The 16,129-nt window shown below is 40.0% G+C and overlaps 1 protein-coding gene across 1 annotated transcript in view; it reads right to left on the bottom strand.

The window, feature by feature from the left end:
• Positions 1 to 15,865, bottom strand: part of nkain2 (sodium/potassium transporting ATPase interacting 2) — a 106,684-nt gene extending 90,819 nt beyond the window's left edge. Inside the window, exon 1 of the mRNA XM_085371856.1 lies at positions 14,464 to 15,865. Coding sequence (XP_085227982.1) covers positions 14,464 to 14,517 — 54 coding nt within the window. The 5' untranslated portion in view covers positions 14,518 to 15,865. The remainder of the gene's footprint in view (positions 1 to 14,463) is intronic.
• Between the last annotated feature and the right edge of the window lie 264 nt (positions 15,866 to 16,129).

Genomic DNA, 16,129 nt, shown 5'->3' with positions numbered 1-16,129 from the left:
TTCCTCGCATTATCTTTGATACATTGCCTCTGTCTTTCTTGTATTGTGTATGAAATAATCACCTCTGGTTTTAAAAAGGAAAAACCTGGAATTAAAATGTATGTTTCAAGGGAAACAGTGCACACTAAGGACTTTCAGTTAGAGAGTTTCCAATCATTCTCCCCACAGACAATAATAGCTGACTCACAGATGGAGTGTTTCTTTGTCTTGGATGACTATGAAATTCTCTGGCTCAAATCATCAAGTAGAAAAGCTACATCAATTAAGCTAAATCAAGCAACAAAAAAAAATCAATGAGGCAAACGTGTACAAAATATATATATAATTGGAGCACCAAGAGATGTACAGTTTCCAACTTTAGGTTTGTCATATTCAAGTGCCACCAAATAGCTTTTTTCCTCTCCACATGATTTTTTATTACCAAAGAACTTTGGAAAAAAGCATCTAATTCTGGCCAGTTGTGACTGGTTAATGATCAGCAGCGGCTTAGATGAACTGTTGCTAATTTTAGTTCATTAGATGTTCGGCTGGAATGAGCTAAAAATATATTATGGAATCAAGAATCCTGAGTCCAGATGAAATGTTGTGTCGAGCCTCGTAGAGGGTTGTTCAATAAAGACATCTCAATACTGCTGATGAAAACCTGTTTTTTACTGTGAGCAATTATTAATGTGTTTGAAAAAGACACCAAAAGTAAACATGAACAATACAGGATTTTTATGACCAATACCAATATTTGTCATTTAAAGGTCTGATATGCTGATATACTAGCCAATATTTTCTTTCTTTCAGACACACAAACATAAGCAGATTTCCATAAAATTTGTTATGTGCAGTGATTTACGTACTTGTTTACAGTCTACTCGAATGTGCTTGGATCAGCTGGTTGTTGTGTTCGTCACATCCCAAGTTACCAACAGGGGAGTCCCCTCTGGTGGACTGACTATGCAGTGTAATCACACAATAACATGTTTGAAGGTTTTGCTCCTGTCTCTTTACTTTTTAAAATTTAACTCATCAACTAATATGAATACTGATACTCATAGCAAATAACTAATACTGGGCAATAATTAGCCAAATAAATCTATTTATTATTTGTTCATTTCTATTCTTTCTGATCTGCTTTTAATAAATTCTTTAGATAAATTAAGTGACAATTAAAACACACATACCTGAAACAATACACCCCCAGAAATAAGGAACATAATATTTTTCTTTCTCTCCAAAGCAGCAAATACATTTTGTCCTTATCTGAAGTAGTGTCACTGAAAGTCTATTTTTCCACCAACCCCTTTTGTTTTAGTACTTGTATGTACAGCTAAATCTAGCATATTGAACGATGCACAAACTTAAGTGCTCATAATGATGAATTTCCAGTGTTCCCTTTGAATAAAAAAACAAAACATAAACTAGATGAAGATCTGAATCGTTGTAATTAAAATGGTTAACTGAGGTTTTTCTTGCAGCTTGGAACGTTCAAATTTTGAAAAGTGGAACAAAAAATTCAAAAGAGTTAAAATGATCCAGTTTTATCTGAAAGCTTTGTAAAATTGCTGTAGCTCCAATTTGCACCTCTGACAGTCTTCCTCTCCATCGCAACAGTAGAGAAACCAAACCAAATGATGGCCAAACTGCTGAAAACACATGCTTTCCCCAAAATATTAAAACTGAGGCAAGTGTGTTTCTGTGATGAGCACTGTTGATATGAAAAAAAGAAAAATAAGTGAAGAAAAGAACCAACAGCCTCCTCCATCTCACTACTTTTCCACAGTAAATGTCACGTGTTTTTAACGATGCCAGCAGAAAACATTTTGTGCTATAGTACAGCATGCTGCCACATGAACGTACACAACAAACCCACCACACAGTGGATTTCAGTTTTGGTTTGCAGCTGTGATTTCACAATATGCGTGTCAGTATCAGTAAGAATATAGAACAAACAATCCAACTGTGTAAGAGTTCAATTTAAAGCCTCCACTGAGCTGTGCAGGATTGAGTCAGCTTTTCTAAGTCGAACAAAAAAAAAAATCACTCTTTACTGATGCCATTCTTTCACACTTTCACAGACTTTGTTATGATGACAACGTGAGTTGATACACTATCATTGTGTTGCACTCCTTTTTTAAGCCTCCAAGACATGTTGTGTTCACAACTAAGAGAAGAACCCTGCTTTTTACAATAACATTTTTTTCATATGTATATTTACAAACAGTTTTGGTCAGAAGTTTACATCCATGCATCTTGGTCATGAATGTCATGGTAATTTTAATCATTTTTTTTTTAGCTGTTCTTTTTCTTAATGTTACCACCGGTCAGGGTGGAATGATTTCACAGCATAGTGTGGGAGAAATATTTATTTATTCCCCTGCTGAATTTGTAACTCTGCTCATGTAAAAGAAATGAAAACTCTGTCATTTTATGCTAGTTTTATTTTAACAGAGAGCTTCTGGAATGGCCTTCCCAAAGCTCTGACCTCAATCCTATTGAAAAGCTGGGTCTGTGCTAGGAAACCAATCAATTTAAATGAACTCCACCAATCCTGCCAAGAAGAGTGCTCAAATATCCAGCCAGAATTGTGGCAGAAGCTTGTTGATGGCAACCAAAAATCTCTGGTTGAGGTGCAACTTTCTGAGGGACATTTAACCAAACATCAGTCACAGTGTATATATATATTAGATCCTGTATGGATTACACAAAATCCAAAATAAATTCAAACTTTTATTAATTTATTAAAGGTGTATGCTGTACATTAACCCATTTCACCATAAAAAAAGAACAGTTTAAAATAAATTGTTAAAAATTACCATGACAACAACTTTATATCTCGATATAAATCAAGCTTACTCCAGCTGTCGTAGGGTGAGAGGTGGAGTATACCATGAACAAGTCGCTAGAAATGTTTATGGCCAGTTGGTTATGAGAGTCACTTGCTTTATTAAGCAGCTAAAATCCAACATTTTCGACTGTGCTCACTGGCATAATGACTTTCACAATAAAGTAGGCTGTTGCTTTGTTTTTTGTCATAAGGCATGTTGCAGGAAAAATTGCTTGAGACTCCAACATCTTGCATTGTGCGGCTAAACAATGAGCTGTGCACTGTGTGAGAATGGCGCTGTGATCCGTGATGTCACCTGCCATTTGTGGAAACATGCTTTCGACACAGTTTGCTGCTCTGCTTCTTTATTGGACAAAGTTATTTTGCAATAATTCTGTTTATATGTTTTTGTCCAGCTCTATGACTGAGAAAGTGTTTCTTTCGATTTCTTTTAGAAACACTTTACATCAAGTGGCTATTGAACATCGGACATGACGACGACATTAAATTTCAGCATCATCAGGACTCATCACCTGAATGTTATTTAACAATAACTGGCAGGAATTTGTGCCTGTGTGATGTATTCGCAGTCTGTGGCTGCACCTTGCTCCCACAGGTCTACTAGCATTAGACTCTCATCTAAATCTGGCAATTAATACAGTCTTCGACTTTAATTTAGAAATCCAGCAAAGCCTTCTAAAGCAAGATGCTTAACATGCTAAGGCCTGTTTAAAACAGTATCTACGCATTGTTTTTGTGCTGATATTAGTGTTAGGATTTAGCTCAAAACACAGGTGTGCCTAAGTAGTACATCCTTCCAGAAGATTTAAGTATGACTACAGATACTTTCAGAGGTGTTATAGTTTCTCTGAAGCTGCTAGGGTCCACTTGTGTCCGAGTGATTCATGCTGCTCTGTTTGTATAACTGCGTAGAGTTGTCTGGGGAGACGGGCACTAAAGTACAATGCACCAACTACACAGTCGCTCTTCGAGAAGACTTCAAGTGGACTTCAAAGAAGTATAACAGGAAGGACTACGCCTCTGTGATGCCTGCAGCTGTCTGTGTCTGCAACTGTAACATACAGAGTATAATCCACACTTTCTTCTTGCTATACATGCTGAGTGAGTCTGCATCTCGTGAACTAAGTTTTAATAATGTTTAAAATATTTGCTATTCAGTAAACTAGTAGATGTAGTAGCTTTAGCTTAGAATCTAGACAGAAAGCAGGGCGACATGTTTCAACCTTTCAGAAAATATTTATCAAAAAGAAACATGTAAATAGCATTAAAAGGCTCTTTTATGTTGTCCACGAGACTTCTTCCCTTAAATCAACATAAGCAAAGAGATGAGTGGTAGACCACCACAGAGCACCCACACATTTTTCATTTGGTGTTAGTCCAAACCTTAATGAACTAAACAAATTTTGCAAAATGATGTGCTGTTTGGTGACAGCTATTTAATAGACATCTTTGGCTAATGAATGGCTCCACAAAAATTTGTCCCACATTAACAACCAAATAGAAAATTATAGTCCAGGTGCTCACCACTTGAGTAAAATTACTTTCTTTCTAATTTTCACAGCACTAAAATTCCAGAAGTTAAAATTTCACATTCATTTTGACAACTTCAGTAAAATGTAAGTATGGTGCTGCATCCATCCATTTTCTCAACTGCTTATCCAATTTAGAATTGCAGGGGGGGTGGGGCCTAGCCCAGCTGTCATAGGAGAAGAGGCAGGGTACACCCTGTGTAAGGCAGTTAGGAATGGACCCAAAGATGCAGCGTACAAAGGCAAAACTGGACATGAATGCGGCTTTATTGCTGAATTACCAAATACAATAACTAAGTTAGTCACAGGGTGCCTAATCTGCATCTACTAATAAGATTCAGACCGACAAAATAAGGGGAATGGAGGGAGGAGACAGACACAAGACTAGAAGACACAATACGAAGGTGAGAGACCAGGGACACAGAGCAAGAGCAGGGGACCAAGAGAAAACAGAGGAAGCAAACAGACACAGAAACAAGACTGGGGGAACAGACAAATAACTAACAGGAATCCAGAAACAAGAGGACAGGGAACACTTAATAATGAAATACTGAATAACAACAAATACAAAATAATAACTAAAATAAAGATAACAAACTAGAAAAAACTTAAACATTCCCAAAACGCAAAACCCTGGGTCACAGACCAGGTACCACGATACCCTGGATATTTCACAGGGCTAACACAAAGAGACAGACAACCATTCACTCACGCTCACACCTATGGATAATTTAGAATGCATTCCTTTGTGAGTACTGAGTACCTGAGAACTCGGCAAAAACCCACCCAGGAACATGGAGAAAACTCAAAAAGGCCAGAGTCAGGCAGTGAATTTGAACCCAAAACCTTCCTGTTGTGAAGGGACTCTGTTGCTACCTGTTGTTAGCTACAGCTCAAGAATGTGGAGCTCATCAACCTCAGACTACAACTGAGTGGAGAGACAGTTGAATAGGTCAGTAAAGAATGAAGCAAAAAAAACAGATATACTATAGTACATATATACTATAGAAGTACTACACTAGTACAAAAAGTATTATTTATTACTGTATTGAAGAAGGCGGTGGTGAGCCTGCTGGAATTCTGCTGGAACTACTGCAGTGTTACAACAGGCCACCTTGCTTCCGCCTTAAAGTTATTTCTTCATAGCTTAAGCGGTCATTTGGTGTCTAAAGGATGAGCCTTTAAAACAATTAGGCATTTGGTGGATGCAAGTAAGCACAAATGTGAAGATCAATGCTGGAAACAAAGAAAGGGAGAGGTAGATATGCTGGGTGTTAGCGTTTGGCTGTATAGGAGGCGGAGGTTCTAACTGAGTAATTAAAAATATCTGCTTGAACAGAGCTGATCCATTGTCTGACCTAAGATAATTTGTATCACACCACAGTGCAGAGTGCCCTGAAATCTGTTAGTGAGGTTGACTGTCAGTAGCAGTGTAATTATGCTGGGAGAGTTCAGTTACTGCAGATGTAAGTCTTACAGCAGAAAAATTACTTCGGCACGGTTGCAAAAAATACTCACAATATACGCACTATTTCTTAGTACTGGTTGACTGATCTATTGTTTTCCTGTCTGTACCTTCATTATACTGTCTGTACATTAATTGGACTGGGATAGCTTATATAGGTTATTATTAGGGGTGCAACGATACACAAAATTCAAGGTTCGGTTCGATTCGATCAGGGTCATTCTTCACATGAAAACCAAAATAGTTCCAAACGCCACATCTGAATGAGGGTGGGGGAGGTTCAATTTGCCATGTTGCAACGAGCTTAGCTTCTGTCTTGCTAGCTTGCGCTGCGCTCAGTGGATCTGCACTGACAGTGCAGCCTAGGTGGAGTAGTCCAACGCAGATCCACTGAGCGCAAAACACAGACAGCATCGTCAGAAGAAAAGTTGATAAAATAAATAAAAAAATTTGTATTGTTCGATACATATGCGTACCGAACCGAAAGCACTGTATCGAACGGTTCAATATCGATACGAGTATTGTTGCACCCCTAGTTGTTATGTATCTGGTAATAATCTGCTAGTTCAAGTGTGTGACTTCAAACAATGCACTCAATCAGACTTTGCATACACAACATGGAACTGACCACTCAGTAGATTAGAAAGAGCAAAAACCTATTGACATACTCGATACCCTATCAAAAGAGTTTAGAAATATGTCACTCTTTGTTAATTCAGTTCAATTCAATTTTATTTTTCATTATATTGTGCCAAATAACAACAACAGTCTCCTCAAGGCACCTCATATTAAAAGGTAAAGACCCTGCAATAATACAGAGAAAACCCCAACAATCACACAATCCCCTATGAGCAAGGACTTGGCAAGAGTGGGAAGGAAAAACTCCCTCATAATAGGAAGAAACCTCCAGGGGGGCGACAGCCATCTGCTGTTGCCACTCGGGGAATGAGGGGAGGAAGACAGGACAAAAGACACACTGTGGAAAAGAGCCAAGCCAGAAATAATAATGAATAATTATTAAATGTAGAGTGATGTGAAAGGAGGTACACCCTGTGTCATGATGCTGTGTAAGGAGTGAGTGGAGATGAAACCCTTAGTGCATCATGGGAAGCCACTATCAGCCTAGGCCTATTGCAGCATAACTAAGGTAAGGTTCAGGGTCACCTGATTCAGACCTAACTGTCAGTTTTATCAAAAAGTAAAGTTTTAAGCCTAAAACGTAACCTTTTGCACACAGCATACCTTCACAGAAAATCACAGAACAGAAAATCACAGAATATGACACTATCATTCATGAATGTATGAGCAATACAGATGCAGCTTGGATTGATCTACAAAGACTGAGATTCAGTGTGGGACTGATTTGGCACACTGAAACTACCTCATCAGATCAGTGAGTGAAGACTTACTTTGTGTTCAGACTATTGAAATACAGTGAATGAGCTGTCAGTCAAGTCCCTGGCCAAGGTGTGATGGCCGCATTCTTGCAAGCAGAGCCAGACAGCGAGAGGAGGTGGAGATAAAGAAATGAAATGGCCAGAAAGACATACACACAGAGGGTGGGCATATATAAAAAGATGGAGACCTGGGGCAAGGGAGACTGACAAATTAGAGACTGTGAAAAAGAAAGAGCGACAGAAAATCTATAGACTCAGAGCTGAGATTGTGTGTGGCCTTTGTTGAAAGCAGTGTTGTACATAAAGGATAGGAAAGCCTTTTTATCTCGCTGAGTTGCTGCGATGAGGAAGGAGGTCTGAAGATTGTTTGTTGCCAAAGAGCAGAGCTCTGTTCACTTTGAAAACTCAACCCATTCTAAAAGTGGATTTTCTTTAAAATGCTGAAAAAAACCAACAGCGGGAGATGGTGCACACTACAAAATAGTTGCAACTAAAGATCACTAATAAAAAAAAATGGGATATACGATACAATCAAACTGAGTGGGAGAACATTTTTGCCAAATTGCAATGCTGAATTGATATTGACTGTTTATATCAATCTACAAACCAGTTCTGCTGAAGTTATTAAGCCAGCTTCAAGATAAAATGAGTTCTATTAAACTCCCAAAACATCTTGGTTAAGTACTAGTTTCTGAGTTTTGATGGTTACAAAGTCTTTTTTTTTTTTCAAACATGTGGTGCACATGCTGAGATACCATTTCTGCATCCATTTTGCAGCTTCTAAAAGGTAAATTATTCAGTATGTCCCTCAGTGGTGGAAATGTCACATGATCGTACTGTCACAGTAAGATAAACACTGCCTCTGATAGCCTACAGTCATTCTCTGCATAACCTCATTCCATATAAAACTGTAGTTGCAAAATTACACAAAAATACATGTGTGTCTGGTCAAATGTTTCAAAAAAAAACTTCAAATGAAATGGGTGTTGTTGGCAGCAAGCTAAAATGGGTATTTCATGCATCATATGACTTTTCTTCCACAGAAAATGATCCCTATGAGCGCCACCCACTCCAGAGATGTTATCAAAATCAAATTGTGATTAAAAATGAAAAAGATGATAAAAAATATACCAGTACTACAATAACTACTGTAAAAAAGACAAGAAATGAATGCTGCAGCAAACCCTAATCTGGTGCTGTAGCACACAGAGCGACATCAACTTTCAACAATCAACATTTTAATTCCAATTAAATATTTTATGTCTGATGTCTTGCTCTTTGTTGCTGTTTAATTCTAAGGTGCTGGGACGCACAGCTCAGCTTTGAAAGCGCTGAACGCTTACTGTCCCACAGCCTCATAAAGGAGACATGAAAATAACTTTAGTTTGCCAGGAGATCAAAGTCAAATATTCTTGGTATGTGCCTTAGTATCTGCAATTCCAGTCGTGTAAAAGAGAATTTTTTTTAAGAAAAAGCACTTACCTCAGTTTCTGGGAAAATTTATTTTAGGTTAATGTTCTCCTGTTGTGACAGTCTGAGAGATCAATTACATTTCTCTGGATTACCAGTTATTATCTCACTATAATTGTGCACTACACTGAATTACAAGCCCATCATTTTACTCCATTACCTCAATTCAATTAACGTACACATCAACAACATAATTACCGTTCCATCAACATTAACACCCACCGGCCGACTTCAAAAGCTCGACTGAACCAGCCAATGGTGGGAGGCCACGGTTGCAGTCCTGTTACCCGTCACGCCCTTAGATAATTTAGTCATCACTTCTGTGGCAGCAGCTGATGGTTGCTGTGGGCTGTTATAGCAACATAGACCTGAACCATCGCCACAGGCAGTGAGTCACCAGTGGCATGGCATGTATCTGTGTGTTTATGTTTGTGTGTGTGTACTCTATGGCTGTTTTGTTCAATTCAGCTGTATGATCTTCCTCTTATAACACAGCTTGCTCACAGCACCATGAAACTTTATGCATGTAATACAACATGACAACGCTGTTGCTATGGGCTCATTAGGACGCCACTTTTATAGTCAACAAGACTTTATTTTGAGAAAGTCTCTCATTTGCTCATTTTTTTAGTCACTAGAGACGACAAAACCACTTTTGTCTTTAGAATAAATCTGCACTCAACAGCCACATTATTAGATACACATGTTCAGCTACTTGTTAATGCAAATATACAATTAGCCAGTCATTTGGCACCAACTCTAGGCATTTAGGCATGTGGACACGTTGAAGAGGACCTGCTGAAGTTCAACTCGAATAGGGAAGAAAGGTGATTGAAGTGACTTGTTGGTGCCAGACGGGCTACTCTATTTCAGAAACCGCCGCTCTGCTGGGATTTTCTCATATAACCGTCTCTAGGGTTTACAGAAAATTGTCCAAAAAAGAGGAAATATCCAACGAGTGTCAGTTGACTGGGAGGAAAAAAATGACTTGCCTTCAGAAGAGAATGGCCAGACTGTTTTGCTCTGACAGTAAGGGTACAGTAATTCAAATAACTACTTGTTACAACCAAGGTATGCTGAAGAGCATCTCTAAATGTGCACAATACATTGAATCTTGAAATAGCTGGCCACAGAAGCAGAAGACCACACCTGCGGCCACTCCTGACAGCTAAGAACAGGAAATCGAGGCTACACCATATTTGAATTGGACATTAAAAGACTGGAAAAATGCTGCCTGGTTTGATGAATCTTTGTTTCTTCTATAATACTCAGATGGTGGGGTCAGAATTTGGTGTAAACAACACAACAGCATCGATTCTCCCTGTCTTCTACTGACAGTTCAGCTTGGTGATGGTGGTGTACGGATGGTGGGGGGGGCAGCCAAATCAAGGGATATGAAGCCATCACCTTGGACGTAATTACATTTTACGTTTTTTTTCTTTAGAGGTTGCTTGATTCACTGAGAATATAACCATTTATTCAATCCCCCAAAGTCAATAGTCCCTTTAGCTTTACTTACTAAGTGTGGCTGTGAGGAAAAGAAAGAAAAAGATTTAGACTGGCACCGAGCGCTATCAGAAAAGCAGCACACTTTTTTCTTTGAACTAACTGCTGACATTAAATTACACATTACTAATAAAAGCAAGACCAATGAAAACAATCAGGCAAATATATACATTTGGCTGATAGAATCAATTAAACTCTACACGCTTTGACGTCAGCTGTGAAGTAGACATATCTCCAACCTGGATCATTGATCTCTGCTCAGGTGTGGCGACATCAGCTTTTAGCAATTAACCTAGCTAATGAAGCAGGGGGAAAAACTGCTGCTAGGAGTTACATAAGACATCAGTTCCCCTGCATAAGACACACTGACCAGTCAACCCGATATTGCACCAAAACTTGCAACAGACATGCCGGTCCACTGTTTTTTTTTTACACTTTGGAGAGGCAAAGCGTGAAAAAGACATGGTGGAGCGCTGTGTCTATTACATGTTTTGCCGTGATACTGGGTTGGACCAGTGCTGCTTCCTACTCTACAAGCTCCCCAATTAGGCGGAGGCTCACTTAGCAAAAACAATTACTTCTAACAGGGGGGTGTCTGAGGCAGGGTAAGAGGCTGTCTTTAATCTGTGGTCAATGTGGTTAACTCACAGCAGAGAGGACTGAGAGCAGCGTGCCTTCTGGTGAGGGAACCGCAGGAATGAAATATCTTCACATGTATGTCTTTGAAGAGTGGAAATGAGCACTTTTTGTGATGCTTCACGAGCCCTCTGCTCCAATAGCTGCAGATGCTAACCGTGCATGGCCAAGCTGAAACATACAGTAGTGTTAGACCTCCAGCTCATCAGCTGGCTTAGCTATTACAACGGTTAACAGAGCAAAACATGTTGTTGACTATGGCATAGCATTAGTTCCACCGCATTAGATACAATGACTATCTCTGTGACAGCATCTCATTCACAAGCACTCTCTCTCTCGCTCTCTCTCTCACACACACACAGAGTCACTCGTGGCCTTTATTTCACACAGGGAAATACACAGCATCCCCATTTACAGCACAGTGGTGTGTTTCTTCGCGTACAGTGTGTGCACCGCATTTGGTAAACTCATCGGCATTCTGCTGCGGGCGTGTTCACTTACAGAACTGTCTTTATTTGAATGGAAACGAGCAGAGCAACGTCCTATTTCACAGCACAATAGGCCTACAAGCACACGCTCGCTCAAAGAGGGTCATGCACATAATATCTTTATGGTAAATTGGATAGGTTTTTTTTCTCTATATTTTCCTTTTGTATTGAAAACAGAGTGCTTCGTGCTGCCGCTAACAGCTTCCTATTCATCATCACAATAGCTTTTTACTTTTGCACACAGTCACTGTACATGACTGCAAAGGCTGCAACAGCCAAAGCGTTTCACCTCATGTTTATGCATTTCTGTTCACATGCGTGTTCACTGTCCCATTCTATATCATAGCCTGTCTTTGGCTACCATACACGCGGCAGACAAAAGCTCCACAGCGAGATCCTCTAACAGCAACATTTCATAAATCTTTAGAAAATGCAGGATTTATTCTGTGATGAGTGGTACCGCTTTGCCTAAAGGGAATGATTTCCTTTATTTCCCCGGGTTAGCGTCTGGAGAATCTTTGCCTGGAATTATTGCTCTGCTGTGGCTGTTAGTCTTATAGCTACTATAATAATCCTTCAGTATAAAATGTAGCTAGAATGAGCAGCTTAAATATAACAGTATTAGAAAGAAAAGTAAAGGCATCTACTTTCCCACAACTGGGGATCAATTAAAGGCATGCTCTCAGCTTAAAAAGTCTGTTTGAGGACTTAAAAGGGAGCCATTAGAAACAGCGTTTCTTTTTGTCTTATTCTTAAAGGAACATTTTTTAATTACAATCTCCAAAACTGAACTTTCACCACCAAGCAGCAGCATTTTAACAAGCAAGTGTTTAAATGTTTTAGATGTGTCCTGCTGTCCTTTTTGGAACTGTTTCTATACAAACAGTGCCGTCTTTGCCTCCTCCAGCCGATCTTCACGCACAGTCATCCATGCAGCCCCTTCAAGTAGTTAACGTTCATAAGAGTGAACAACATTTTAGGAGGAATTTCAGAGGTCAGTAAAGCTCCCGTTTTACAGCACTGAATTATTAAACACGTATTGTGAATGTTAACCTAGCCAGTACACATGTTGGTGCTACCTGTTTAACTGTTAGCAATTGCCCAATGGCCACATTATGCATCTGAAACCATTAATGCAGCAGCTTGTGGACTGTAGCCAGATAAAAGATGAATATTTCTTGCAGCAGAACGAATACCACACTTCATCCAAAGTTTATCTTTAAATTTTCTTTAATGCTCTTCTTCTACAACAATTAAGTTACTTACATATGGTAGGTATTATGCTGTTGGTTGTACCCTAGGTTTATTATGAGTAATACATATATAAAATACATTTTAACTTCATGGTCTGTAGTGAAATTGTCTAAATAATTTATAAAATAAGTAAAATCTCTAAAATTAATCCTAAATACTTATGTTGTTAAATCAAATTTATAATTGGGGAAATTAGTTGAAAATTAACAAGTTAACTTTTTCAAGATTTTGATCGAGTCTTCACTTCTACAGTTGCACCACTGGGTCAAAACATTGCCTTTGGTTTCAAAAGTGGCATCAAGTATCAAGTATTGTCTTGGGCATCGGTATTGATATTGAAATTCTATTATCGAGTCAACCCTAGTACAAATTGGTATTGGAACGTACAGCCAGGTCCTACTAGAAATTCCTGATTATCTCTTCACCACAACACAGCACTCAGTCACTTACAACATAAAGTTTGTTCACGTTCTTAATGCCCTTCCTGACACCAGCCCTCGGTGGTCTGGAAGGGCATCCAATGTAAAAATCTGCCAAATCAAAGCTGCACAGCTACCTGTTGTGGCGACCCTTTGTGAATAAAGGGAGGAACCAGAAGTAGGATTTAACTGTTTCGCTTGGAAATTCACAATAAATACCTTTAAGCTGCCAAGAGTAACACAGATGCCGTAGGTACAAGAGATGCTTGCAATAACACCAAGTGGAAAAATGTTTACATATCGCTCAACTTTATTGAAAGAGATGCGATGCAAACAGTGGAACGGCCTTACCGAAGAAACAACAGCCTATATTTAAATTTCCTATAGTATCCTCTTAACTAAGGTTGGGCAAATAGACTGTATTCTTGTACACACACACACACACACAGATATAAAACTACGAAATGATAAAAGACAAAATAAAATGCAAAAGCTGGGTTTCCACAGGTAGTTTACAGGAGATTTATGTGTAGTGACTTTATATAGTGGTATACAGAAACCAAGGTGGCAACAAGCTTGTCACAAACTAACCAAAACAAGGCTAAAAAAGCCTGAAAATCTAATCAAATTTAATTTAAAAAAACAAAACAAAAAACGTTAACTGAATTCCAACAATGTTTATTCACATGCTACCTAAAAAAATGTTATCCACTTTGCCTCTTTAATAAGAAATGTCATGATCTACCAGCAGGTCACCCACATTAAACCATTTGGCAGCTCTTGCTGCTTCATTACATCGTTCTGCTCCTGGGAAAAAATTTCCTCATATTATGCAGAAGCTACAAGACAGAACTAATAAAACTGTTTGTGCTGCTCCTCACACTTCCTCACATGTATGCACACATACACACCTACAGACCATCCCTCCTCCCAGTTGTCTTGCCTGGCACCAGTTTCCACTGACACAGATGGTGTAAAAGAGAGATACACCGGGAGACAGACAGACACAGAATGGCAGCGTCTGATGCTGCAACCTTATAATGGGTCTTTACCTTCTTTGCTTTACATGTACCTGCTTCATATATCTATCCATCTGCCATCCACCCATACCTCATTTCTCTACAGTGCCTCAATCTATCACTCTCCACCTCCATCAATCCCTCTATATGGACTCTTAGTACAGCCCCAGAGCTCCAGGCAACAGTATTCATCTATTCAGTCCTCATATTCGTCATTCAACATCATTCCTTGTATCATGACCTTTTATTAACTTCTGAAATGTGACCTTTGAGTAATCCATCTCTCCCTCTCTCCAGCCACCCACCTCTCCTCCTGCTCCACCTCCAGATAAAGATGCCTTTTTTTCTTCTTTCCCATCAGAACCTGTCTGTTTGTGGAGCTTTTCAAAGATTTAACCCAGACTTTCCTCCCCTTACAGGATCAATAGTAACGTAAACACTCACCAGCTGCATGCCACAGATGAAGGCCAAGGTGCACCTGCCACTGCAGCACCCCATGATGTCCTCCTGGCTCTCTCTGGAGGTCCACGTGGAGCAGAAACTCCCCAAGATCTCTCCTTCAAAATCCAAAAGCTCCCAAAGGGCCGTCTGGCTGGCCTCCAGCCCAGGTAGAAGCACTCCCTTCTCGGGCTCAGAGGACAGGGTACCAGCTCCCCCCTTGTACTCTCTGGAGCTGAAGGGAATGAAAGGCAACTACTTAAGCCCGTAACAGTACGTCCTTTGGGGAGGGGGATGATTCAAGTCCACAGAGCTGGATATGTAGATAAACCCTCTCCAAGCCTCAGCAACTGAGGGCACTTTAGTAGCCTGCTAAATCAGCTGCATTTCAATACATGTGACACAAACGAAGTCAGATCCAGCTCCTTCATTCATTCATCCAGCAGAGGTTACAGCGACTTTCCAGTGATTTCTACACAGTTTGCACTTGTCCAGACATCACCTGCGATCACCTCGATTAGTCGCATCATCATCACCATCATCATCACAACGCTGAGCACACTGGAAGTGACACAGTCCAGCACACCAGCAGCAGCCACTTAAAGACACTGAAGGGCTGGGGGGGAAAGAGAGACGGTGAGATTAGATGGATGTATTCCCCTCCAGATTAAATCCCTCGTTTAGTAATCCGATTAAGAGCCACTTGCATTCGTGTGAGTGAAACAGCCTAATTTGTTGTAGGGTGGAGAAAACAAGCGAAAGTGGTCCCTGCCTCTTTTCACACAGGCGAGCTCCTCTCCTCTCAGGGGAAGTAACGGACATGTAGCGGCAACATCCTTCACCAAAAACCGCGTTTTATTTATTTATATATTTATTTCAAATCTCCAACACGTAGGTCCCAAACCTGTCTTATATCTTCCGATAGCTGTGGTGTTTTATCCAGTGAGAAAACGGTCATTGATAAAAATGTTGTGAGGTGTCAACAGCCGCTGGAAGCTGATTTCGGGGGGCGCTTTTTGGCTAATGAGTCCTCCTCCTCCTTCGGTTCATCTCCCCATCAGATCCATGGCACAACTGCTGTCTTGTCAAGCCCGTCAGCCGGTGGTTGTTTCAGTCGGTGCTGTCTCCGTTACTGCCAACGCGTTTATACAATGTTTTTTTTAAAAAACAAAAACAAAAACAAGAAAACAGAAGAGCATGTCCAAATTTCATACACAGAGGGAAGGGGTAAATTTTCAGGTCGAGGTAAGTCTCCAAACGTAAAGCATAGTGTGTGGTGTGAGCGGGAAAAAAACGGCTAAGTTTAGTTGGTCGTCTCGGGGTTGTCTTCAAGGAGTGAACAGGGGAGACAATGAGAACCGGGATGGACCAACGGACCGAGAGAGACAGCCGAGAGAGGAGCGTCTCCCGCCTGCCATCTGTCAAGTCAAATACCTCGGTACAGTGGTGCTGTTCCGGTGGGGATTTTCAAAATAAAAGCGAACAGGATTGGAAAAACTTTCACTTGCCATTAATTAAGTACACGTAGTTATTACCAGGTTGGCCTCTCTCTTGCTTTTAGTACTACCTTAATTCTCCACAGATTCAAAAAGGTGCTGAAAACGTTCATCAGATTGGGTCTGTATTGACATGATAGCATCACAGACCTGCTGCACATCCATGACTTGAAGCT

The sequence above is a fragment of the Diplotaxodon limnothrissa genome, linkage group LG15 (genome assembly GCF_057381915.1).
Source record: "Diplotaxodon limnothrissa isolate DT_005_m linkage group LG15, D_limnothrissa_male_GT1.1, whole genome shotgun sequence".
Classification (NCBI taxonomy): Eukaryota; Metazoa; Chordata; class Actinopteri; order Cichliformes; family Cichlidae; genus Diplotaxodon; species Diplotaxodon limnothrissa.
This window is presented reverse-complemented; position numbering and strand designations above follow the sequence as displayed.